The 26,283-nt window shown below is 43.6% G+C and overlaps 1 protein-coding gene across 8 annotated transcripts in view; it reads left to right on the forward strand.

Moving 5' to 3' along the window:
• PCNX2 (pecanex 2) overlaps window positions 1-26,283 on the forward strand; it is a 357,339-nt gene that overhangs the window by 195,428 nt on the left and 135,628 nt on the right. For 7 of the 8 annotated variants that reach the window (XM_056567003.1, XM_056567002.1, XM_056566999.1 and 4 more), the window contains 3 exons: window positions 900-992; window positions 10,324-10,474; window positions 18,743-18,884. In XM_056567003.1, coding sequence (XP_056422978.1) covers window positions 900-992; window positions 10,324-10,474; window positions 18,743-18,884 — 386 coding nt within the window. The remainder of the gene's footprint in view (window positions 1-899; window positions 993-10,323; window positions 10,475-18,742; window positions 18,885-26,283) is intronic. The other variant, XM_056567001.1, reaches the window with a different exon arrangement.

Here is a 26,283-nt window from a genome sequence, read left to right on the forward strand (position 1 = left end):
GAAGTGGGGTACTTCTTGGTCTCCTGCCATAGCATTTGATTTCATTTAAATGTCGACGGATAGTTCGCGCTGACACTGATGCTCCCTGAGCCTGCAGGACAGCTTGAATATCTTTGGAACTTGTTTGGGGCTGCTTATCCACCATCCGAACTATCCTGTGTTGACACCTTTCATCAATTTTTCTCTTCCGTCCATGCCCAGGGAGATTAGCTACAGTGCCATGGGTTGCAAACTTCTTGATAATGTTGCACACTCTGGACAAAGGCAAATCTAGATCTCTGGAGATGGACTTGCAATCTTGAGATTGTTGATATTTTCCACAATTTTGGTTCTCAAGTCCTCAGACAGTTCTCTTCTCCTCTTTCTGTTGTCCATGCTTTCAGGTGTGATTTTTATATTGACCACACCTGTTACACCAGGTTAGTTTAAAGGAGCATCACATGAAACAATCTTATTTTTCCATAATTTTGAAAGAGTGCCAATAATTTTGTCCAGCCCATTTTTGGAGTTTGGTGTGAAGTTATGTCCAATTTGCTTTTTTTCCTCCCTTTTTTGGTTTAGTTCCAATACACACAAAGGGAATACATGTGTTACTGCAATCCTTTTCTGTGAGAAATACTTCATTTTCTAGAAAAATTTCAGGGGTGCTAACATTTACGGCCATGACTGTATACCACCATTTGTCTTTTATTAAAAATTGCACCAGTGTCTAAATTATTAAGTTCTGATAGATTTAACAACAGAATGAACCATTCCAGGAGAATCCCTTTAATAATAAGTCTGCAAGTTATTAACTGAGCTGGTGAGCTTACCATTTACTTTCATGATAAAATATAATGCTTGTGGCAGGAAACGCTAAAACTGAAGTTTAAACATAAACTGTTTTGTTTGTTTACTAGAAAGAAATCCTCACGTCAGATCTAATTGTCTGTACATTGGCTGGCTTCTTAACTTTTGCGATTAGTGCTAGCACAGTTTTTCTCTTCTTAAGTGTAAGTAGCTATTTCCAGAATGTATTTCTGAAATTTCTATGTCATTAGCATGAACCATAGGCAGCATGAAATTGTGACAGGCTCCTTTGTTATGGCAATTTTTTATTACTCTGAATATATTGTAGCCTATTCTGTAAGCAATCAAATTATCACTTGTGCATATCCTGTAGGGGGACTAAAAAAGTGTGAGAGTGCAAGGGAGGTCAGGCAGGTGCTGGTAGTGGGGAACTTAATTATTATGGGGACAGACAGGGTGATCTGTCACAAAAATCAGGATCATCAAACAGTGTGTTGTCTTGGTACTCATGTTTGGCACATTGCGGATCGGGTTGATGAATTACTGGGAGGGGCTGGAGTAGACCCAGCGGTCATAGTGTACACAAGAAAAAAAAGAAAAAAGTTATCATAGTCTATTCAGAAAAAATCAGAAGAAGGGAGGAGTTTGCCTTTATGTAAAGTCCAGTCTGAAGGCCACACTGCGGGAAGATACATAGATTTTTCCAAAGCATTTGATACTGTGTCACATAAAAGGTTGGTACGTAAAATGAGAATACTTGGGCTCGGGGAAATGTGTGTAGATGAGTAAGTAACTGGCCCAGCAATGAGCTTGTAGTTGATTATAGATAATAAAAGGTTCAATTTTTGCAGATGATTCTAAGCTCTGTTGAATGGTTAACACAATGGAGGACAGTGCACTGTTACAAATGGATCTGGATAAGTTTGAGGTTCTGGCTAAGTGGAAGATGAGGTTAAAAACACATAAATGTAAAGTTATGCACATAGGGAGGAAAAATCCTGGCCGGGAATATGTATTAAATGGGAAACCACCTGGGTTGACTAACATGGAAAAGGACTTAGGAGTTTTAGTCAAATGTAAATGTAACTATAGTAACCAGTGTCAGGCAGCTGCTACCAGGGCAAATAAAATCATGGGGTGCATCAATAGGGGCATAGATGCCCACGACAAGGAAATCATTCTACCACTGTACAAATCACTAGTCAGACCACACATGGAATACTGTGTACAATACTGGGCACCAGCGTACATAAGATATAGTTGAGCTAGAGAGGGTTCAACAGGCGTGTGGAAATAAAATAAAAAAAATACTTGTCCAAGGGACTAAAACTGAACACAATCTACTTGTCCTGGTACACAAAATAATTTCAACCAAAATGGTCTGTAAATAAGGTCTTTATTAATAGAAACTTAATAGGCAGACCAGTATGTCATCCCATTAGGGGGATAGGGTCCCTAATAAGTAAGTCCGCCCCATTAAGTAGGTACCCCCCCCTTCAGGTAATACGTCCCCTCATCAGGTAAGCAGGCATGTAGGGCCCCCTGGTATGTAAATAGGGCCCCAGATATATATGTCCCTCCAGTTGGTAAAAAGGTAGGGCTCCCAGACAGAGCCCCAGATAGAAATGACCCCCATTAGGTAAAGCTCCCCCAGTAGGTAGACAGGCCCCCAAATAGATATGACCCCCATCAGGTCGGGCTCCCACTTAAACAATTATACCCCCTAAGTCAGAGCTTTTCAAACTTTTAATGGTGATGCATAGTTTTGTGACATTGTTCAGTGGTCCCTCAAGTTACAATATTAATTGGTTCCAGGACGACCATTATATGTTGAAACCATTGTATGTTGAGACCAGAACTCTATGGAAACCTGGTAATTGGTTCTAAAGGCACCAAAATGTCATCCAAAAATAGGAAAAAGGATTAAACAAAAATAAGTAGATAACTAATACAGATAATGCAAATACTTACATATAAAAGTAAGAAAGATCTGCTGGGAGCTGTAAATCTCTGTATATGTCAGTATATGTCAGGAGCAGGTAACCCTGGTACAGGTAAAGTGTACAGAACATGTAATACCTCCCTATACTGTAGGGGGTGCTACCAGATATCAGTCAGTGCATACGCTTCCGTAATACAGGGGTTTTACCAGTAAAATGCCCATTCTGATTGGTCAGTTCTTCCAGCCATTGACACGTTTCACAGATCTGGACTGTCTGTACATTGTATGTTGAGTCTGGTTTCAACTTACAATTGTCCAGAAAAGACCATTGTATGTTGAAACTATTGTATGTTGAGGCCATTGTAAGTTTAGGGATCACTGTACTGCATTCATTGCGTTGCTTGTTGACAATGCACAACGTAGTACCAGTATCAGCATTAGAAATGTGGCTTCTACCATCCTGTGCCAGTATCACTCCCTATGCCACATCTTTCCCCTCACGATCCTCTTCTGTGCCATATCATTCCCCTGTGACATTATATTCCCCCCTCTGATGTCCCCCTGTGTCAGTATATTCCTCCCCTCTCTGATGCTTCCTGTGCCATTATATTCCCTCCCCTTCCCCTTTGCCATTATATTTCAGCCCCCTCCCCCTGTACCATTATATTTCAGCCCCCCCTGTGCCATTATATTTCAGCCCCCTCCTCCTTCCCCTTTTCCATTATATTTTAGCCCTCTTCCACTGTGCCATTATATTTCATCCCCCCCGTGCCAATATATTTCAGCCCCCTCCCCCCTGTGCCTTTATATTTCAGCCATCTCCCCCTGTTCCATTATATTTCAGCCCCCTCTCCCTGTGCCATTATATTTCAGCCCCCTCCCCCCTGTGCCATTAAATTTCAGCCCCCTCCCCCCAGTGCCATTAAAATTCAGCCCGCTCCCCCTGTGCCTTTATATTTCAGCTCCCTCCCCCTGTTCCATTATATTTCAGCCCCCTCCCCCTGTGCCATTATATTTCAGCCCCCTCCCCCCTGTGCCATTAAATTTCAGCCCCCTCCCCAAGTGCCATTAAAATTCAGCCCGCTCCCCCTGTGCCATTATAGTTCAGCCCCCTCCCACCGTGCCATTATATTTCAGCCCCCTCCCCCCTGTTCCATTAAAATTCAGCCCCCTCCCCCTGTGCCATTATATTTCAGCCCCCTCCCCCCAGTGCCATTATATTTCAGCCCCCCCCCCCCCCCTCCTGAGCCACATAATTTACTTATTCACCAAACCTCCCTCACCCACTGATCCCTTGCTATTACTTGTCCTCCGTCCCATGTGCGCTCCAGCAGGCTCAGGGGCTCTGCGGTTGTTTATGTTGCTGGACCGCAGCCTCCGTCCTGACGGAGGTGCGCGCGATGAGTGACGTCATGGCACGCGCGTACGAAGGGACGCTGACGTCCTGCGCGGCTCACTATAGGCTGCTGCATACAGCTGCAGTCTAGGAGTTTAGAGACGGGGCCCCATTATATGGGAATTCCTCAGGTATTTAGCCATGCTTACCCGAAGCAGGGGAAAATGCCTGAAAAATTCACCTGGCCGGCGCACGAACTGCATGTGCTGGGTGTCGGGCGATACAATTTCCACATCCCTGGTTCAAAGTTGGGCAACTAGAGTTATGAGGGGAATTGGAGGACTGCAGCACCCAGAAAGATGCAGAGCAGTGCAGAGACTTCTCCCATGACCTATTTATACCTAGATCTGTATCTACAGTCATGGTCGTAAATGTTGGTACCCCTGAAATTTTTCTAAAAAATGAAGTATTTCTCATAGAAAAGGATTTCAGAAACACATGTTTTGCAGTTGTTTCAAGCATGTGATGCTCCTTTAAACTCACCCGGGGCAAGTAACAGGTGTGGGCAATATAAAAATCACACCTGAAAGCAGATAAAAAGGAGAGAAGTCCACTTAGTCTTTGTATTGTGTGTCTGTGTTTGCCACAATAAGCATGGACAACAGAAGAGGAGAAGAGAACTGTCTTAGCACTTGAGAACAAAAAATTGTGGAAAAATATCAACAATCTCAAGGTTACAAGTCCATCTCCAGAGATTTAGGTTTGCCTTTGTCCACAGTGCACAACATTATCAAGAAGTTTGCAACCAATGGTACTGTAGATAATCTCCCTGGGCGTGGATGGAAGAGAAAAATTGGTCAAAGGTGTCAACACAGGACAAGCCAAACAAGTTCCAAAGATATTCAAACTGTCCTGCAGGCTCAGGGATCATCAGTATCAGCACGAACTATCCGTCAACATTTAAATGAAATGAAACGCTATGGCAGGAGACCCAGGAGGACCCCACTGCTGACACAGAGACATAAAAAAGCAAGATTACATTTTGCCAAAGTGAACTTGAGTAAGCCAAAATCCTTCCAGGAAAAAAATCTTTAGGACAGGTGAGACCAAGTGCTTTTTGGTAAAGCGTATCATTCTACTGTTTACCGAAAATTGAATGAGGCCTACAAAGAAAAGAACACAGTACCTACAGTGAAATATGGTGGAGGTTCAATGATGTTTTGGGGATGTTTTGCTGCCTCTGGCACTGGGTGCCTTGAATGTGTGCAAGGCATCATGAAATCTGAGGACTACTAACTGATTTTGTGTTGCACTGTACAGCCCAGTGTCTGAAAGCTTGGTTTGTGTCCAAGATCTTGGGTCTTCCAGCAGGACGATGACCCCAAACATACGTCAAAAAGCACCCAGAAATGGATGGCAACAAAGCGCTGGAGAGTTCTGAAGTGGCCAGCAATGAGTCCAGATCTAAATCCCATTGAACACCTGTGGAGAGATCTTAAAATTACTGTTGGGAAAAGACGCCCTTTCAATAAGAGAGACCTGGAGCAGTTTGCAAAGGAAGAGTGGTCCAACATTCCGGCTGAGAGGTGTAAGAAGCTTATTGAAGGTTATAGAAAGCCACTGATTTCAGTTATTTTTTCCAAAGGGTGTGCAACCAAATATTAAGTTAAGAGTGACAATAATTTTGTCCAGACCATTTTTGGAGTTTGGTGGGACATCCGTATGGTGAACGGCGTGAACGTAAAAAAAAAGAAAAGTCCAAAATTGCTGCTTTTTTTTTTTTTATTTTAATCCCCAAAAAATTGATCAAAAATGTATTAGAAGTTTTATATATGCAAATGTGGTATCAATAAAAAGTACAGATTACGGCGCAAAAAATGAGTTCTCATACCGCCACTTATATGGAAAAATGAAAAAGTTATTGGTCAGCAAAATAGAGGGATTTTAACCCCTTATCGACCGCGGATATAAATGTACGTCCTGGTGCGGCGTTACTTAGCGCACCAGGACATACATTTACATCCTGTGCATGACCGCGAGCATTGAAGCAGTGCTTGCGTCATACACTGCAGGTCCCGGCTGCTATCAGCAGCTGGGGACACGCCAGTAATGGCGGACATCCGCGATCGCACGGATGTCCACCATTAACCCCTCAGATGCCGTGATAAATACAGATCACGGCATCTGCAGCAATGCACTTGTTAAAATAAATGATCGGATCGCCTGCAGCACTGACGCGGGGATCCGATCATCTGTAATGGCGTCCAGAGGTCTCCTCACCTGCCTCCGGCCGTCTCCCGGTGTCTTCTGGTCTGATCTGAGATCGAGCAGACCAGAGCAGAAGATAGCTGATAATACTGATCAGTGCTATGCCCTGTGCATAGCACTGAACAGTATTAGCAATCAATTGATTGCTATTGATAGTCCCTTCCCCCAATAAAAATGAAAATTTCCCTTTTTTCCATTTTACCCCCAAAAAGCATAAACATTTTTTTTAAACATATCTAGTATCTCCGCGTGCGTAAATATCCGATCTATCAAAATGTAATGTTAATCATCCCGTACGGTGAACAGCGTAAACGTAAAAAATAAAAAAAAAGTCCAAAAATTTTGTTTTTTTGTCACATTTTATTCAAAAATAATAATTACAAAAAGTGATCTAAAAGTTGTATACATGCAAATGTGGTATCAATAAAAGGTACAGATGACGGCGCAAAAAAGGAGCCCTCATATCACCCCATATACGGAAAAATGAAAAAGTTATAGGCGGTCAAAATAGTGCGATTTTATTACTGATTTTGTATAAAAAGTTTGAGATGTTTTTTAAGCGGTAAAAAAAAAAGAAAAATAGCTAGCCATGGCTATCATTTTAACCGTATTGACCCAGAGAACACATGTCATTTTTACTGTAAAGTGTACAGTGTGAAAACAAAACCCTCCAAAGTGTGCAAAATTGTGGTTTTCATTGAAATTTCGTCCCCAAAAAATTTATTCTTTTGGTTCGCCATATATTTTTTGGTAAAATGAGGTTTCATTACAAAGTACAATTGGTCATGCAAAAAAACAAGCCCATATATGGGTCTGTAGATGGAAATATAAGAGTGTTATGGATTTTAGAAGGCGAGGAGGAAAAAAAGAAAACGCTAAAATAAAATTGGCCTGGTCTTTAAGGTCAAAATGGGCTTTAAAGGGTTAAATGTACTAATTTGGTAAAAAATTAGCTTTTTTTTTTTTTTAGCAGTACAATAATAGAAAAGTATGTAGACATGGGAATAACTTTAATCGTATTGACCCACAAAATAAACAAAACATGTCAGTTTTACGGTGAATTGTACAGCGTGAAAACGAAACCTTTCAAAATTTGCTAAATTGCAGTTTTCTTTTCAATTTCCCCACACTAGTATTTCTCCACAATAGTATTTTTTGGGTTGTGCCATACATTTAATGGTAAAATGAGTGATGTCACTACAAAGGACAACTGGTCTCTCAAAAAACAAGCCCTCATACTCGTCTATGGATGAAAATATAAAAGAGTTATGATTTTTAGAAGGGGAGGAGGAAAAACCGAAAACATAAAAATAAAATCCCCCCTTTAATGGGTTAAATACATGTCGTGTATTAAAATATTGACTTAGTACTTTTAGATTATGCTTTATTACGCTTTATTTTGGGTTACTTAAAGGGGTACTCCCATGGAAAACAGGACAAGTAGATGAAGAAAAAGTTGGCAGACTCACAATACAAATATCAAAGTAGGGGAGAGGGATCGGTGCAGGGGTATCATTGCTTGGCGACAGAACTGTTTCACACGATATACGTGCTTCTTGTTTTTAAGTCAACTGGTGCCAGAAAGTTAAACAGATTTGTAAATTACTTCTATTAAAAAATCTTAATCCTTCCAATACATTTTATGGGCTGTATACTACAGAGGAAATGCTTTTCTTTTTGGATTTCTCTGATGTCATGACCACAGTGCTCTCTGATGACCTCTGCTGTCCATTTTAGGAACTGTCCAGAGCAGCATATGTTTGCTATGGGAATTTTCTCCTGCTCTGGACAGTTCCAAAAATGGACAGCAGAGGTCAGCAGAGAGCACTGTGGTCATGACATCAGAGAAATCCAAAAAGAAAAGCATTTCTTCTGTAGTATATAGCCCCTAATAAGTACTGGAAAGATTAAATTTTTTTTTATAGAAGTAATTTACAAATCTGTTTAACTTTCCGGCACCAGTTGATTTAAAAAAAAAAAAAGTTTTCCATGGGAGTACCTCTAGAAACATCCAATGAATATCCTCATGTGATTTCCCCCCAAAAAATACCTGTTGCCAGAATGTCTATATTTGGTGACCTTGCATTCCAAAAAACATGGAATGCAAATCTATCAAAAAGTCTTATCTAGGCCAAAATATTACCAGTGAACACTACCGCTCACTGCACAAAGATCCGCTGACCTGTAGAAAGAAGGCCGCATTGAAAAGAAAAAATAATTTAAGCAAAAAATTCTGAGGTCTGAGATCTATGAATAATCTTTATATCTGTTTATAATTAGTGCTATATTCTTCCATATGGCCTTGCAGTAGGAAATCGGCATGTGCAAGGCCATCATGACGCATGACATTCAACTAAGTCATATGACTAAGAATCCAAGGAAATCTAAAACATATTAGCTAACAGAGCCTTGTCATAAGTATTTATTTTATTTCTACATTGTTGCTGCTGATACTAATCTGAACATCTGATAAATGATGCATTTTTGATTCAAGCTCCATGAGTGCTGGACCACATGGAGGATTAACTTTTGAATATTTTCATCAACGTAATCTAATCTACTCCTTGTCATGATCTTGTGGCTGGGGGAGAGGGAACCCCACCTGTCTAACGTTAATAATTTATCCAGTAGAGACCTCCCCCAAAAAAAACTTTACACTAAAATACAACGTTGTTAAAGGGGTATTCCAGGATTTTTTTTTATTTGACTATGCTACAGGGGCTGTAACGTTAGTTTAGTTCATATATAGTGTCTGTACCTGTGTGGGACTGTTTTCTCACAATTCTTCTGTGATTTTCACCCCAATATTTATTTTTAACAGCATACAAAATGACTATTGTCTCAGATTTTTCCCGGGTTGCAATGCGGGTGAGACCTGACTCACTAGGCAGCTGATGACAGGGAGCCTGTCTGCTTTAATGGGTGGAGGGATCAATCTGCAACTAATGCAAAAGCTGTAGGCACCCTGATTGAAAACTACAGGTCTTTTGAATGGCTGAAGCTCATTTATGTTTCAATGGGTGGGGTGGCTGATGTGTGGGAGGGAGGAAAATGGAATTGTGGGATTTGTAGTCAAAAAAGGAAAAGTCAAACAGGAAATACTAGTTCACAAAAAGCTAGCCACAGTCTTATGGTAATCTAACAACATAGCCATTTAGCCACAAGACTAGTCCTTCCTAAGCATGTCCATTACTGTCTGCCAGGTACATACTAAAATCACCTTATAGTGGATAACCCCTTTAAAGGAAAACTGTCAGATATTTTCTCCCGCACTATCCACAGGTACTGATGGATAGTGCAGTTGACGCTGATTCCAATGAGCCCTACCTTGCCCGGATCTGCCCGACTATTTGCCCTCAATTGTAGTTGTATTATATGTGGAAATACTGCTGTAACTGGCATGGGCGGGGCTTCTGCAGCTTAACTGGCACTGACGTCAGCGCTGCTTATGAATATTCATCCCCCCTCCCTCCAGCTCTCCCTCTCTTCGATGCTTCTAACTGGAGGGAGGGGGGATGAATATTCATAAGCGGCGCTGACGTCAGTGCCAGTTAAGCTGCAGGAGCCCCGCCTGTGCCAGTTACAGCAAGATTTTTACATATAATAAAACTACAATTGCGGGCGAACGGCTGTGCGGTTCCGGGCAAGGTAGGGCTCATTGGAATCAGTGTCTCCCGCACTATCCCTCAGTACCAGTGGATAGTACTGGAGAAAATATCTGACAGTTTTCCTTTAAGTTTGTTTACACTTACAGATATTGGATTAGCTACTGAATTCTAAATATCATGCAGCAATTTCATCCAAAGCGGACCTATCAAATATCAGGGTCTTAAATATATAGACCTACTCAGATAAAGTGGACAGCAACACTTTCTTTAGATCTGACATTTTTCTTTTATATTTAATATTTTGATAAGCCTGTCTATACCTTGCATTGCAAAGTGTTATAAAAATGTTAATAATTTTGTTTTATATATTCTTTATACAGCCAATTCTCAGTACTGTGTTGCTTGTTATGGCATTGACTGTGGGTCTTCTGGCACACTATATAATACCACAACTACGAAAACATCATCCATGGCTTTGGATTGCACATCCCCTGCTTCAAAATAAAGAATACAGACAGAGAGAAATCATTGGTTAGTAGATCATATTTTAAGCCAGAGTATAAGAAATAAAGATCAAAAAGTGCATAATAGGGAGAAATAGGTAAATCAGAATGGTAAGTAGGGTTTATAGAGGGCTCACCTTATGAGGTTTTGCTAATTAATCACAATTTTTAGGCTGTGCTCACACATTCTTTTTTACAGTTCCATCATGGTACAGCAAAAAGTGCGACTGTTCTACTGCAAAAAAAAAAAAAAAATGCCAGCACAACTTACCTAATACATGGGTGCACACTGCTGTGGCAAATACAAAGTATAAAAAAAAGAAGGTTACAACAGCACTCTTGGTCAAGAAATGGAGGCTCTTAATGCACTTTTTGATTAAAACAATGTCCCCCATCCACCACACCGAGGTGGACTCAATTCAGATGGGATTTTAGGCTTTGTTCACACTTTGTGGTTTTGTTACAGTTTCATTGTCACGATTCGGCTTACAGGTTGTGGATCCACTGTGCCAGCGAGGGATTGGCGTGGACCGTGCTGGTGGACCGGTTCTAAGAGGCTACTGGTGTTCACCAGAGCCCGCCGCAAAGCGGGATGGTTTTGCTGCGGCAGTAGCAACCAGGTCGTATCCACTAGCAACGGCTCAACCTCGCTGACTGCTGAGAAGGCGTGGGACAGAAGGACTAGGCAGAGGCAAGGTAAAACGTAGCAGAAGGTCGGGGCAGGCGGCAAGGTTCGTAGTCAATATGGATAGCAGGAGATCAGGTAACACAGGCTTGGACAACACTAAACGCTTTCACTGGCACAAGGCAACAAGATCCGGCAAGGGAGTGCAGGGGAAGTGATGTGATATAGCCAGGGAGCAGGTGGAAGCTAATCAAGCTAATTGGGCCAGGCACCAATCATTGGTGCACTGGCCCTTTAAGTCTCAGAGAGCTGGCGCTCGCGCGCCCTAGAGAGCGGAGCCGCGCGCGCCAGCACATGACAGCTGGGGACCGGGACGGGTAAGTGACTTGGGATGCGATTCGCGAGCGGGCGCGTCCCGCTGTGCGAATCGCATCCCCGCCGGCAATGTCAGTGCAGCGCTCCCGGTCAGCGGGTCTGACCGGGGCGCTGCAGGGAGAGAGACGCCGTGAGCGCTCCGGGGAGGAGCAGGGACCCGGAGCGCTCGGCGTAACATTCATCACAGGACAGCAAAAAGTGTAACTGTTCTACTGCAACCTTAGAATCACAGTTAAAATGCCATTTTTCCCCTGTGTTTCAAAAAAATTATTGGCAACCTGCAGCAAAATCACAACAGACACCACATCAAAATTTGTAACGTGTGAAGACTGTAAACTAAAACAGTGTACGAATGCGCCAGATTTATCATAGTGGCTCAAGCTGTTTGATAAATCCGTCATATTGTTACAATGACTAGACCAACTGTTAACACTCTGCGTCCGGCCGAAAGCTCCGGCCGTAAGCACAGTGTCACTGTGTCACATGCGCCGAAGCTCTGAAATTTAAAGGGCCAGTGCGCTCCTAATTAGTTGTTGCACATGACACTACATTATAAAGTCCCTGCACCTCCCACACTTCCCTGCCAGATCTTCAGTGCCCCTAGCCTGAGATTAAGCGTTCCATATTACCTGTTTGCCTTACCCATGTATCCAGACCTTCCCGCTAGGTTATTTGACTTCGCCCCTTTGCCACCTGCATTGACCTTCTGCTACGTTTGATTACGCAACTGCCTTTTCCTTCGGTAACTCGCCTTGCTCAACTACCTGTGTGGTTGAGCCCTGTGGGGGGTAGTGACCTGGGTGTTGCCTGCCGCAGCAAGCCCATCCTGCCTTGCGGCGGGCTCTGGTGAAGACCAGCTGCACTTTAGACTCTGCTCCCCGATAAGGTCCGAGTCATAAGACACACAGGTTAGAGGATCCACATCCAGCTCCGAAGCAGCAAGATCCGGCCATGGATCCCGCTGGGATTCCTTCTACCAGATAATCCAGATCTCGCTTGTATCGTGGTGCTCAAGTCACAGAAGTTGGCACAGCAGGCACAGCAGTTGAGCCAGTTATCCATCATGATGCAGCAGTTGCCAACTGCTCTGCAGCAACCGCCACAACCACAGCCTCCTCCTGTTCCAGTGCTGCCTCCCGCTGCTGCAGTCTCCTCTGGAACGAAACTCTGCTTATCTTTTCCTGAGAAATATGAGGGGGATCCCAAGTCCTGGCATGGTTTTGTGACACAGTGCTCCATGCAAATTGAACTCATGGCTGAACAGTTCCCTATGGAACGAGCAAAGGTTGCCTTCGTCATCAGTCTCTTAACTGGAAGGGCTTTGGCCTGGGCAACTCCTCATCGCAGGATCGCAGTGATGCTCTCACAACCAATCTCCAGGCTTTCCTGACAGAATTTCGGGGTGTCTTTGAGGAACCAGCCCGGGCCTCCTCCGCTGAGAGGGCAACTCCTCTGTGGGCGAGTATGCCATTCAGTTTTGTACCCTGGCATCAGAGTTATCATGGAGCAATGAAGCTCTTTGCGCCACCTTCAAGAGAGGATTATCTAGTCATATCAAGGATGCCTTTGCTGCCCGGGAATTGCCATCTAACTTGAAGGAACTTATACACTTGGCATCCCGGATTGATATTCGTTTCTCTGACAGACGTGAGGAACTTTGCCAAGAAAGGGAATCTGTATGATCTCAGCGCTTTCCCAGTCTGGCATCTGTCTTCCAGTAATCACTGCAATCTTCTACATTGCCTCCCGCAGTGGAGGCTATGCAAGTGGATCGGTCTCCCCTGACCTTGCAGAAAAGAACTCGCCGATGAACTATGAATCTATGCCTTTACTGCACCAGTGCGGATCATTCCTAAAAGATTGTCCTCTACATCCACAGCCACAGGGAAACACTCACACCTAGGGTTTGTGGGAGAGGCCTCCCTAGGTGTGAATACCACCTCTCCATGCTTAAATTTGATGGTCCTGCTCTTTTTACCCTCCAAAGAGATTGTCTTTGTTCTTGCCTTCTTGGACTCTGGTTCCGATGGAAATTTTATTTATGCCTCCCTTGTACATAGGTATCTCGCCTGTTAAAGCCTGTGTACATCTCTACAGTCAATGGAGAAAGACTGTACTGTGCTATACTGCACTGAACGGTTGTCTATGCAGGTCGGAGCCTTGCATAAGGAGAACTTGACTTTGTATGTAATCCCTCATTGTACTTCTCTTCTGCTTGGCCTACCGTGGTTGCAACTCCATGCCTCGCAGTTGGATTGGAAAACTGAAGAAGTTCTTCATTGGGGACCACATCGCAACAACCACTGTATTCAAATAAGTTTGGCTAGGTTGGAATCATCTTCTTGTCCTCTGCCCGGTTTGCCTTCGTTCCTTCAGGACTTTGCTGATGTCTTCAGTTAAAAACAAGCTGAAGTCTTACCACCACATCATCCCTATGACTGTCCTATTGATTTACTGCCCGGCTCCACACCTCCCTGGGGCAGAATCTACCTTTTGTCGGTCCCTGAAACTCAGACTATGTCTAATTACATCCAGGAGAATCTTCAGAAGGGATTTATCAGGAAGTCATCTTCCCCTGCTGGGGACGGGTTCTTCTTCCTGGAAAAGAAAGATGGGTCTTTGGGACCTTGCGTTGACTACCGAGGCTTGAATAAAATTACCACTAGAACCACTACCCACTTGCTTTAATCTCTGAATTTTGTAATCATCTGCGGGGTGCCAGGATCTTCTCTAAACTAGACCTTCGTGGGGCCTATAATTTCATTCGTATGTGAGAAGGGGACAGGTGGAAGATACTCGTGACGGACATTTCGAGTATCTGTGATGCCATTTGGGCTCTGTAATGCTCCAGCAGTCTTCCAGGAGTTTGTCAATGACATTTTTCGTGACCTCCTATAGTCCTGTGTTGTTGTCTATTTGAATGACATTCTTGTCTACTCGCCCAATCTCCACACTCATTGTTCTCACCTCCGCCAAGTTTTACAGCGCCTCCGAGACAATCTGTATGCAAAACTTGAAAAGTGTACTTTTGAAAAGACCAGCCTTCGGTTTCTTGGGTATATTGTTACCAGTCAAGGTCTACAAATGGATCCTAACAAGTTGTGCGCTGTACTGGCTTGGCCTCGACCTTCTGGCTTGAAAGCGATTCAGCACTACCTCGGCTTTGCCAATTATTATCGGCAATTTATTCCACACTACTCCACCTTGGTTGCCCCCATCGTTTCTCTTACCAAGAAAACTGCTAATCCAAAGGTCTGGACTCCTGAGACTGAAGAAGCATTCAAACAGTTAAAATCCGCCTCTGCTCCTGTGTTGTCAAGACCAGATCCAGGCAAGCCATTTATTTTGGAAGTGGATGCTTCTTCAGTTGGTGCAGGTGCAGTTTTGACACAAAAATCATCCAAAGGAAGAACTGTAACCAGCGGTTTCTTCTCTAAGACTTACTCTCCCGCGGAGAGAAATTATACAGTTGGAGATCGCAAGCTCTTGGCTATTAAATTGGCCTTGGAAGAATGGCGTCATCTCTTGGAGGGCTCTGTAGATCTGCTTACTATTGATACTGACCACAAGAACTTGCTATATCTACAGACTGCCCATCGTCTCAACCCTCGACAGGCTTGCTGGTCTCTGTTCTCCAGATTTGACTTTTTTATTCACTTCCGTCCAGCAGAGAAGAATGTTCGGGCTGACACACTAGATCCTCTGAAGTACAAGTCCAAGAATCTCACCCTCAACATATTGTACCTCCTAATTGTCTCATTTCCGCAGCACCAGCAAGTCTTCAGCATCTGCCTCCTGGGAAAACCTACATTACTCCGAGTCTTGAAATGGGGTCGTTCTTCTCTGTTGGCTGGTAATGCCGGTATTCGTACATCCTTGCAACTCATCTCCCGACAGTATTGGTGGCCAACTCTAAAACAAGATATCATTGACTTCGTTTGTTCCTGTTCAGTCTGTGCCCGGGACAAGACCTCTTGTGCCAAGCCTGCTGGTCTACTACATCCTTTGCCAGTTCCTGAGCTGCCCTGGACCGACATAGCAATGGATTTTATTACTGACCTTCCTTCTTCTGACGGCAATACAGTCATCTGGGTTGTTGTGGACCGATTTTCTAAAATGGCTAATTTTGTGCCCTTGCCAGGTTTACCATCTGCACCGCAGGTTGCCAAGCTATTCCTTGGTCATATCTTCCATCTCTATGGACTTCCTACTCAAATTGTCTCCGACCAGGAAGTCCAGTTCGTCTCCAAGTTCTGGAGGGCCCTCTGCTCTCGTATCCAAGTTAAATTGGACTTCTCCTCGGCTTCCCATCCTCAATCTAATGGTCAGGTCGAAAGGGTGAACCAGATCCTGGGGGACTAACTTCGCCATTTTGTCTCTGCTCGCCAAGACGACTGGGCCGATTTGCTACCCTGGGCCGAATTTTCTTACAACCATAGGTATTCTGAATCCACTGGGACTTCACCCTTCTTTGTGGTCTATGGGTTTCATCCTCGTCCTCCTCTTCCCTTGTCTTCTTCTTCTTCTTCTGGATTACCTATGGCTGACGAACTGGTGCGGAATTTCACCTCCATCTGGCAGAAGATTAGTCACTGCCTTCTTCATGCCACGACCCGTATGAAGTCGCAAGCGGACAGGAAAAGACACCCCCCTCACGAGTTCTCTCCTGGGGACAAAGTGTGTTTATCCTCCAAACATATCCGCTTTACGGTACCCTCTTATAAACTGGGTCCACGCTTTTTGGGTCCCTATGAAGTCAAAAAGCTACTTAAACCCGTGGCTTATTCCATTCATCTGCTCTCCTCTCTCCGGATCCCGAATTCCTTCCATGTCTCCCTCTTGAAGCCTGTCATCTACAATCGTTTTGCTCAAAAGGACATCTCGCCTTCCTCCATCTCTGATGTTTTTGCTGTTAAGGAAATCCTGGATTCCAAGCTGGTCAGAGGAAAACACTTCTTTCTTGTGGATTGGGAAGTATTCGGTCCAGAGGAGAGGTCTTGGGAACCACAGGGCAATATCTTGGACCAGGACCTTCTCAAAAAATTTCTGAACCACAAGAGGAGGGGAGACCAAAGGGGGGGGGGGGGGGTACTGTTACGCTCTGCACTTCGGCTGAAAGCTCCGGCCACGAGCGCAGTGTCCCCTGTGTCCCCGTCTGCCGGCGGGCTGGGATTCGCATTGCGGGACGTGCCCACTTGCGAATCGCAGCCCGTCACTCGCCACGCTCTGCTGCCGCCTCCACCTCTGTGTCTCAGCTCTGACTCGCGCTTCCCCATCTCCTAGGGCACGCGTGCCGGAGCTCTGAAATTCAAAGAGCTAGTGCACCGATAATTAGTTCTTGACCTGAGATTAAGCGTTCCATATTGCCTGTTTGCCTTACCCGTGTATCCAGATCTTCCTGCTACGTTATTTGACTTCGCACCTTTACCACCTGCCTTGACCTTCTGCTACTTTTGACTACGCTACTGCCTTATTCTTCGGTACCTCGCCTTGCCCAGCTACCTGTGTGGTCGAGCCATGTCGGAGGTAGTGACCTGGGTGTCCCCTGCCGCAGCAAGCCCATCCTGCCTTGTGGTGGGCTCTGGGGAAGTCCAGCAGCACCTTAGACTCCGCTCCCCGATGCGGTCCGAGTCATCAGCCACACAGGTTAGAGGATTCACATCCAGTTCCGTAACACCAACTATTAGTTGGTCTAAACTGCGCCAGAAACATACACTACATGTATTTATTTATTTTTTGGTAATGTAGTGCTGCTTCTTATGCATTGCCAAACCATGACGCCATGCCCCTTTCAAATGTGGTGGAAAATGTATAAAAATTTGGAGAAAGTCATGCATTAACATTATTGTGAGTCTGTACAACACCTTGCTCCAGCCCTGGGGGACTTGGATAGTTCAGCTACTAGGTTGCTAGCCTCCTCACAAAAGGAACTTAAACCATTTTATAACGCCGTCATAACATATCAGAAGAACATTAAGCCCTACCCCCTTCGTGTATGGGAAAGGGATTTATGGATCACCATACCTTTATCCGAATGGGAGAAAGCTTTCAGACACATGCATGCAGCCCTTATGTGCTCCTCCCATATAGAATCAGCTATGAAAACGTCCTTAAGATGTTATTACACGCCAGACAGATTAGCAAGGATTTATCCTGAAACTTCCGAAAGGTGTTGGAGGAACTTTGGAGCGAAAGGCACGTTATACCACATCTTATGGGATTGCACACGTATTAGTCCTTTCTGGACTGCCTTCTCCGCATTACTGAGGACAGTTTTGGGGGACGGTATACCCTGGTCACCACATTCAGCCCTTTTATTCCTTGACCTTTCCTCCTTATCTATATCTACACGAGATTTATACTGCATTATGTGCATAATAGCTAAAATAGCGTTAGCGTGTCACTGGAAGTCTAGTACGGTACCATCTATAGAGTTAGTGATCAATAAGATTAACACCACTTACTCGTTTGAGAAAATCATAGCACTAGGATTGAATACCTTTTAAAGCCTTCCAAAAAAGGTGGGGTTGTTGGATTATGTCCTCATATTGTATAGATATATAATATGTATATCAACATTGTCAGGGCTGTTCACCAAGAACAATTCACCGCTGGCGTATTGTTTCATAATCGCTTTGTAAATACACTGGAGTGCACGCACCATTTTCATGTATCAATAGCTATCTTTTTCCAATTGGATTAGACCTAATGTTTACTTATCAGATGACCATATTTAACTTCACTGTGAGTTTAATTTCCGTTTGCTGTTTTTGTTACTTGAACGCAAGTTATAATGTACTATGTATTCCCTGCTTGTGTGGATGCTTCACATGAAGCAGTCTGTCTTGTTAACTATTTTGAAAAACTTAATAAATATTATTTACAAAAAAAAAAAAATACATTATTGTGAGTCTGGCAATTTATTTGAAGAAATTGTTGGATCATAAACAGGTTCACTCTGTTTATGATCCAACTTCCAAGAAACAGGGAACACAGACGGCACACTGATATCTTAGTCCAGTTCACCTTAATTGTATATAACTTAAACAGACAGGACTTAGGCTGGAAACACACACGGCACAGCCACTTCAGTTTATTAGCCAAAGCTTGAAGTAGGTCTTCCATGTAGGAAAAGTATTTCCTTTACATTTCCCATTCCTTTTGAATCCAATGCCACTACAGTTTAGCAAAAAGCTGACGCTTCTGTCTCCTCCCTAACTGCTATATTTTTTATTACTGTGTGTATAGTATTTTTTTGCTATAAATTTAACATATCTTTTGTTTCTGTCTTTTTAGATGCCGCCCAGTTAATGTGGTTTGAAAAGATATATGTTTGCCTTGTCTGTTTTGAGAAGTATTTCTTGTATCCATCGATCATTCTAAATGCAGTTACTACAGAAGCCTTTTCAGTCAGTGGTTTCCAAAGGTTTGGAAAACAGTAAGTTCCTTTTTACTAGTATAATTTTAAATGAGAGAAAAACATTCATCCAGCATTTTCTGAATAGTACCCTTAAAAGTACCCTCAGTTTTGTTCTTTCTTCACAGTAGAACCATGCAAGGGAATTTTCTGCCCTTCATGCTGATTAGGCAGATCAAACTTTTCGAATAAGCTAAATAAAGGGCCGCAGTCTTAATCAATAGTGTATTTTTTGTTTTAAGTGGGATTCCATAACATAAAATATTGTAGCAACAACACAGTCACCTGTTATATACTATAGCCAGTGTCACTATATAAATGTCAATATTGCCACTATACAAAGCTATAATGATACTTTTATACCATAAGCAGATATTTACACCAGCAGGTGTGAAAAGGTGATGGGATATATCTCAACGCTGTCCACAAAACTGGTATAGGAGAAATTTCTTTTTATTTTAGCATCTTTTTATTTTAATATGCTAAAATAAAAATTAATTTCTCCTATACCTGTTTTGTGGACAGCGCTGAGATATATCCCATCACCTTTTCACACCTGCTGGTGTGATTATCTGCTTTTGTTTCTCCCATGCTGCTGCCTGGGCGGGATAAGCTGCAGCCCACATTGGATTCACTATCACCTCCGTAAGGAGATTGTGCACACGAGCGTTGTGCCTCCACCTTAGCACAACAATATCTGGTGAGTCCTTTTCAATTTAAGGGGCCCCCCTTATCTTTAATTGTTCTACACATTGGAGCGCTCTGTTTTCTTTTTTCTTCTTCACTTTTATACCATGACCATTCTACCCTTACCACTCAATAGTAACTCAGTAATGCCATCATAATCTCACTGAATAAAAAACACAATACAAAGTCTAACATTACCCCCATACAGGGGGTAAAAAAAAATGCTCAAAAATATAAAGGCAACACAAACTCCAAGTTATTACACTTCGCGCTCCGGCCACTTGCGCTGGCCGTGAGCTCATTGTCCTGTTCTCCCCTGCTGCTGGTTGGGCTGGGATTCGCATCACCGGACGCGCCTGCATGCGAATCCCAGCCCCTCATTTACCTCAGTCCTCCGCTGCCTCTTCCTCTGCCTCTCAACTCCCCGCCTTTTAGGGCGTGTGTGCCGACACTCTGAAATTTTAAGGGCCAGTACACCTATAATTATGTGTAACACCTGAAACTAGTCTATATAGTCCCTGTACCTCCCACTCTTCCCTGACGGATCTTCAGTGTCATTAGCCTGAGATTAAGTGTACCCTTTGTCTGTTGCCTAGCCCGTGTTCTGACCCTTCCGCCACGTTATTGACTACGCACCTTTGCCGCCTGCCCTGACCTTCTGCTAAGTCCGACTTCGTCTCAGCCTTATCCTACTGTACTTTGCCTTGCCCAGTATGTAAGTATGAAGGGGATCCCAAGTCCTGCTGTGGATTTGTGACACAGTGCTCCATACACCATAGAGCTTATGGCGCAACAATTCCCTATGGAACGAGCGAAGGTGGCCTTTGTTGTCAGTTTGTTAACTGGAAGGGCTCAAGCCTGGGCAACTCCATTATGGGATCGCAGTGACCCTCTCACAGCCAGCCTTCAAGCTTTCCTGATGGAATTCCGAAGTGTTTTTGAAGAATCTTCACAAGCTTCTTCTGCTGAAACGGCTTTGTTCGGCCTTTCTTAGCGAGTACGCTATCCTTTTTCGTACACTGGCTTCTAAGTTATCCTGGAATTATGAAGCTCTTTGCGCCACCTTCAAAAGAGGACTCTCTAGCCACATTAAGGATGTCCTTGCTGCCCGGGATTGCCATCTACCTTAAATGATCTTATACAGCTGGCCTCTCGGATTGATATCACTTTCTCTGAGCAGCATGAGAAACAACGTCAAGAATGGGAGTCTGCACAACCTTGGCACTTTCCCCGCCTGGCAGCAGTCCTCCAGCAACCACTGCAACCTTCTACGTTGCCTCCCTCAGTGGAGGCTATGCAGGTGGATCTATATCAAATACTGAACCAGTTGGTCATTTCACATCTATTAGGAAAGTGGATTACAGTGGCTCCTAGTATTTTAATATAATTTGTGTGTGTACAATACAATAAAGATTGCACTTTTAACCCACGTCTTTAGGGTGTATGGGAAGAATGGGTAATTTTTGGGTCATCTCTGGATGATCTATAGGAAATTAATGCAGAAGGATCGGTCTCGCCTGACTCTGCAGGAAAGAACTCGTCGATGAGCGGAGAATCTATGTCTCTACTGCACCAGTGCAGATAATTTCCTCAAAGATTGTCCTATACGTCCCCAGTCTCAGGGAAACGCTCGCACTTAGGGTTTGTGGGAGAGGCTTCCCTAGGTGTGAACACCACCTTTCCATGCTTGAATTTATCAGTCCAGCTTTCTAAGAGATTATTTACGTTCTTGCCTTCCTGGATTCTGGTTCCGCGGGAAATGTTATTGATGCCTCCTTAGTTCATAGGTATCATCTGCTGGTGTCTCATCTGTTGAAGCCCTTCTACATCTCTACGGTTAATGGAGAAAATCTGAACTGTACTGTGCTATACCGCACAGAACCGTTATCTATGTTATCTATGCATGGCGTCTGCAAAAGTTTGGGCACCCTGCAGAGTTAATATCTTGTACTGCCCCCTTTTGGCAAGTATCACAGCTTGTAAACGCTTTTTGTAGCCAGCCAAGAGTCTTTCAATTCTTGTTTGAGGTATGTTTGCCCATTCTTCCTTACAAAAGTCTTCCAGTTCTTTGAGATTTCTCGGCTGTCTGTCACGCACTGCTCTTTTAAGGTCTATCCATAGATTTTCAATTATGTTGAGGTCAGGAGATTGTGAAGGCAATGGCAAAACCTTCAGTTTACGCCTCTTGATGTAATCCCCCGTGGATCATTATCCATTTGTAGAAGCCATCCTCTCTTTAACTTCAGCTTTTTCACAGATGGCATCAAGTTAGCATCCAAAATTTGCTGAAATTGTATTGAATCCATCTTTCCTTCTACTCATGAGATGTTCCCTGTGCCACTGGCTGCAATACAACCCCAAAGCATGATTGATCCACCCCCATACTTAACAGTTGGACAGAGGTTCTTTTCATTAAATTCTGTTCCCCTTCTTCTCCAAATGTACCTTTGCCCATTCCAGCCAAAAAGTTCAATATTAACCTCATCGGTCCACAGAACTTGTTTCCAAAATGCATCAGGCTTGTCTATATGTTCAAATGCAGATTTTTGTGGTGAGGGCGTAAAAGAGGTTTTCTTCTGATGACTCTTCCATGAAGATCATATTTGTACAAGTATCTCTTTATAGTGGAATAGTGTACCACAACTCCAGTGTCTGCCAGATCTTTCTGGAGGGATTGTGCAGTCAAACGGGGGTTTTGAATTGTTTTTCTCACAATCCTGTAATTTCTTGGTCTTCCAGATCTTGCTTTAACTTCCACTGTTCCTGATGACTGCCATTTCTTAATTACATTCTGAACAGAGGATATTGACATCTGAAAACCTTTTGCTATCTTCTTATAGCCTTCTCCAGCTTTGTGAGCATCAACTATTTTCAGTTTCAGATTTCTAGACAACTGCTTAGAAGAACCCATGGTGCTGATTGTTGGGGCAAGGTCAAATGAGTCTGGGCATTTAAAACCTTTGAGATTGACATCACCTGGTCTTCCCAGATGATGATTGAGAACAATCCATGACACTGGTAGGTGTCAGTTTTGCAAAGGGGGCAGTGCATGCTATAAATTCTTCAGGGTGCCCAAACTTTTGCAGATGCCATTTTTTTGTTTTCTGTCATTTTGAAAGTGTAAATGATGGAAATAAAATCTAACTTTTGTTGACATACTATAAGAATGTCTAATCTGTAATTTGATGCCTTTTGGAGATTTTTCCATCTTTCCTTGGCTTCTTTATGCACATTAATACAAATTTTTGATCCCCACTGTATTCTGACCATAAGAACTTGCTCTATCTCCAGACAGCCCATCGACTCAACCCCCGGCAGGCCCGATGGTCTCTGTTCTTCTCCAGATTTGACTTCTACATCCATTTCCGTCCTGCAGACAAGAATTTGCAAGCTGACGCTCTTTCCAGGTCTACTGATGTGCATGACCGAGAATCTTCTTCTCAGCATATTATCCCTCCTGAGCGTCTCATCTCTGCAGCGCCAGCAAATCTTCAGCACCTACCTCCAGGAAAGACTTGCGTATCTCCCCATTTAAGACTCCGTGTCTTGAAATGGAGCCATTCCTCTCTTCTGGCTGGTCATTTTGGAGCCAGTAAGTCCTTACATTTCATCTCCAGACAATATTGGTGGCCTAGTTTAAAGCAGGATGTCGTTGATTTTGTCCGCTCCTGTTCAGTCTGTGGCCGGGATAAGACCCCTCATGCTAAACCTGCAGGTCTTCTTCAGCCTTTGCCTGTTCCAGAGCTCCCCATGACCAATATTGCTATGGACTTCATTACTGACCTTCCGTCTTCCGGAGGCAGTACTGTCGTCTGGGTGGTATTGAACCAATTTTCTAAAATTGCTAATTTTGTGCTGCTGCCTAGACTTCCATCTGCATCGCAGCTTGCTAAACTGTTTCTTTGCTACATCTTCCATTTACATGGTTTGCCGTCGCATATTGTATCCGACTGTGGAGTCCAGTTTGTCTCTAAACTCTGGAGGGCCCTCTTCTCACGTCTCCAAGTCAAGCTGGATTTTTCTTCAACCTACCACCCCCAATCCAATGGAAAGGTCGAGAGGGTGAATCAGGTTTTAGGAGACTATCTTCAGCATTCCATCTCTGCTTGTCAAGATGACTGGGCCGATTTAATTGCGAATCCCAGCCCGTCACTTACCTCAGCCATCCGCTGCCTCTTCCTCTCAGCTCCAGTGCGCGTGTCCCCACCTATTAGGGTATGTGCACACCGAAGCTCTAAAATTTAAAGGGCCAGTATGCCCATAATTATGTGTAACACCTGACACTAGTCTGTATAGTCCCTCCACCTCCCACTCTTCCCAGCCTGATCTTCAGTGCCATTTGCCTGAGATTAAGCATACCTTTTGTCTGTTGCCTAGCCTGTGTTCTGACCCTTCTGCTACGTTATTGACTATGCACCTTTGCCGCCTGCCCTGACCTTCTGCTAAGTCCGACTTCGTCTCAGCCTAATCCTACTGTACTTCGCCTCGCCCAGCTACCTGTGCGGTTGCGTCGTATCGGGGGTAGCGACCTGCGTGTTGCCTGCTGCAGCAAGCCCATCCTGCCTTGGATTGGACTCTAGTGAAGACCAGCGGCACATTAGACTCCGCTCCCCGATACGGCCCGGGTCACCAGCCACACAGGTCAGTGGATTCACATTCAGCAACGTTCATTGTAATTTATTATTTTGACTATTATGTCCCTCACGTATTCAGGAAAGGACTGTCTTCATGGTTACGGACCTGTCGTTTAGGGCAGGTACGTAAGTAGGCAGGGATAGGGGAGAGGGCGAGATTACAGTACACTCCTTTCCTGCCCTTACGTGACATTTTCACAAGCCTAAAAAAATATATACCTGCATTTGCTAAAATGGAAGCAATGATGGCTTTAGTAGAGAAAATGCAGGGATTATCCCATTTCGTACAGTCCCTTTGCTGAAAGGGTTCAGCTAATGTTCAGTCAGTGGTCTGTCCTCCAGCTGTTTCGAGTGAACCAAAAATGAATCATCCTGACTGCTTTTCTGGTGACCGAAAGAAATTTGTTCTATTCAGGGAGAGTTGTAAACTGTACTTTCGCCTGAGACCACAGTCTACTAGCACAGAGGACCAGAGAGTAGGACTTATAATGTCTTTGTTTCAAGAAGATCCCGAGGAGTGGGCATTCTCTTTACATTACTCAGATCCTGAATTAAGTTCTGTGGATGCTTTCTTTTCTGCTTTTTCCTTCATTATGATGAACCTGACCGTGCAGCCTTTGCAGAGTCGCAGCTGAGGAGTACTGTGCTAATGGTGTACTGCGTCTGGTTGTAATGATCCAGCCCTTAGGTGTCAGTTCAGACTTCCTTGATCTGATTCTAATAAGGATGTTCTTGTAAGTTATCCATCACCTGACTCATTAGAACAAGCCATGACTTTAGCAGTACGACTTGACAGACGTATGAGGGAAAGAAGTCGAGAACGGACACTTTCTTCTGTTCCTCACTCTCCTTCCTCCATGTTTCCTTATTTTCCTACCTCTCATGTCTCTTCTTAGGAACCTATGCAGATAGGGAAGTTGTCCCCTTGGCAGAAAAAAATCCATTCGGAGGAAAAACGACTGGTGTTTCTTTTTTGGAGAGAAGGGAAAATGGATCCAGAATTGCGCCAAACACCAGCAGCCGGGAAACCCCAGTGCCTAAATGACAATTGGGGAGGTCATTTGGGTGCACAGGTATCTAGACGAAATCGTCTTCTAAAATCTTGTTACCTGTTCAAATATGTTTTCAAAAAATAAATATATTTGGTAAAGCCTTTGTTGATTCTGGTCCTGCTGCTAATTTTGCTGATTGGAATTTTATTAAGTCTTTGAATTTACCCTTGAAACTGTTGGAGAGCCCGATTCCCATTGGTGGAGTGGATTATACACCCTTGTCAGGGGGTTGTGTCAGTTCTTCCACTCCAGAGGTGGAGGGTTACTGGTGGGTTCTCTGCATTTTGAAAAAAATTACATTTTATGTTCTGGAAAACTTGTCGGTAAATGTGATTTTGGGATTACCTTGGTTAAGGAAACAATCCTGTTTTGATTGGTCCTCTGGGGAACTCATCAAGTGGGGGTCTGAATGTATAACTAAATGCGTTACTATATCTGTTGCAACTCTCGCTTTGGTCCAAAGTAATCTACCCGAATTTATTGCTGATTTTTGTGATGTTTTTTTCTGAGGAGGCCTCCTCTGCTTTGCCCCCACACTGAGATTATGACTGTGCTATTGAACTTGTACCTCATGCCAAGTATCCTAAGGGGTGACTTTATCTGGTCCTGATAGGAAAGCTATGAAGAATTATATTCAGTCAAGTTTACAAAATGGTCCTATTCGTCCATCCGTTTCTCCCATGGGAGCAGGGTTCTTCTTTGTAGCAAAGAAGGACGGATGGCTTAGGCCTTGTATTGATTATCGGGGTCTGAACAAGAACACAGTCAAAAATCAATATCCATTGCCTTAAATTCCAGACTTGTTTAATCAATTACAGAGAGCATGTTGGTTCACTAAACTACACCTACGAGGGGCTTATAACTTGATTAGAATAAAAGAGGGTGATGAATGGAAGACTGCTTTTAAAACCCCTGAGGGCCATTTGAGTATCTGGTAATGCCTTTTGGTCTCAGTAATGTACCTGCAGTCTTTCAGAATTTGGTCAACGATATTTTTCATGAATTTTGGGGTAAATTCCTAGTAGTTTATCTAGATGATATTCTAAT

Source organism: Hyla sarda, chromosome 3, assembly GCF_029499605.1.
Source record: "Hyla sarda isolate aHylSar1 chromosome 3, aHylSar1.hap1, whole genome shotgun sequence".
NCBI lineage: Eukaryota > Metazoa > Chordata > Amphibia > Anura > Hylidae > Hyla > Hyla sarda.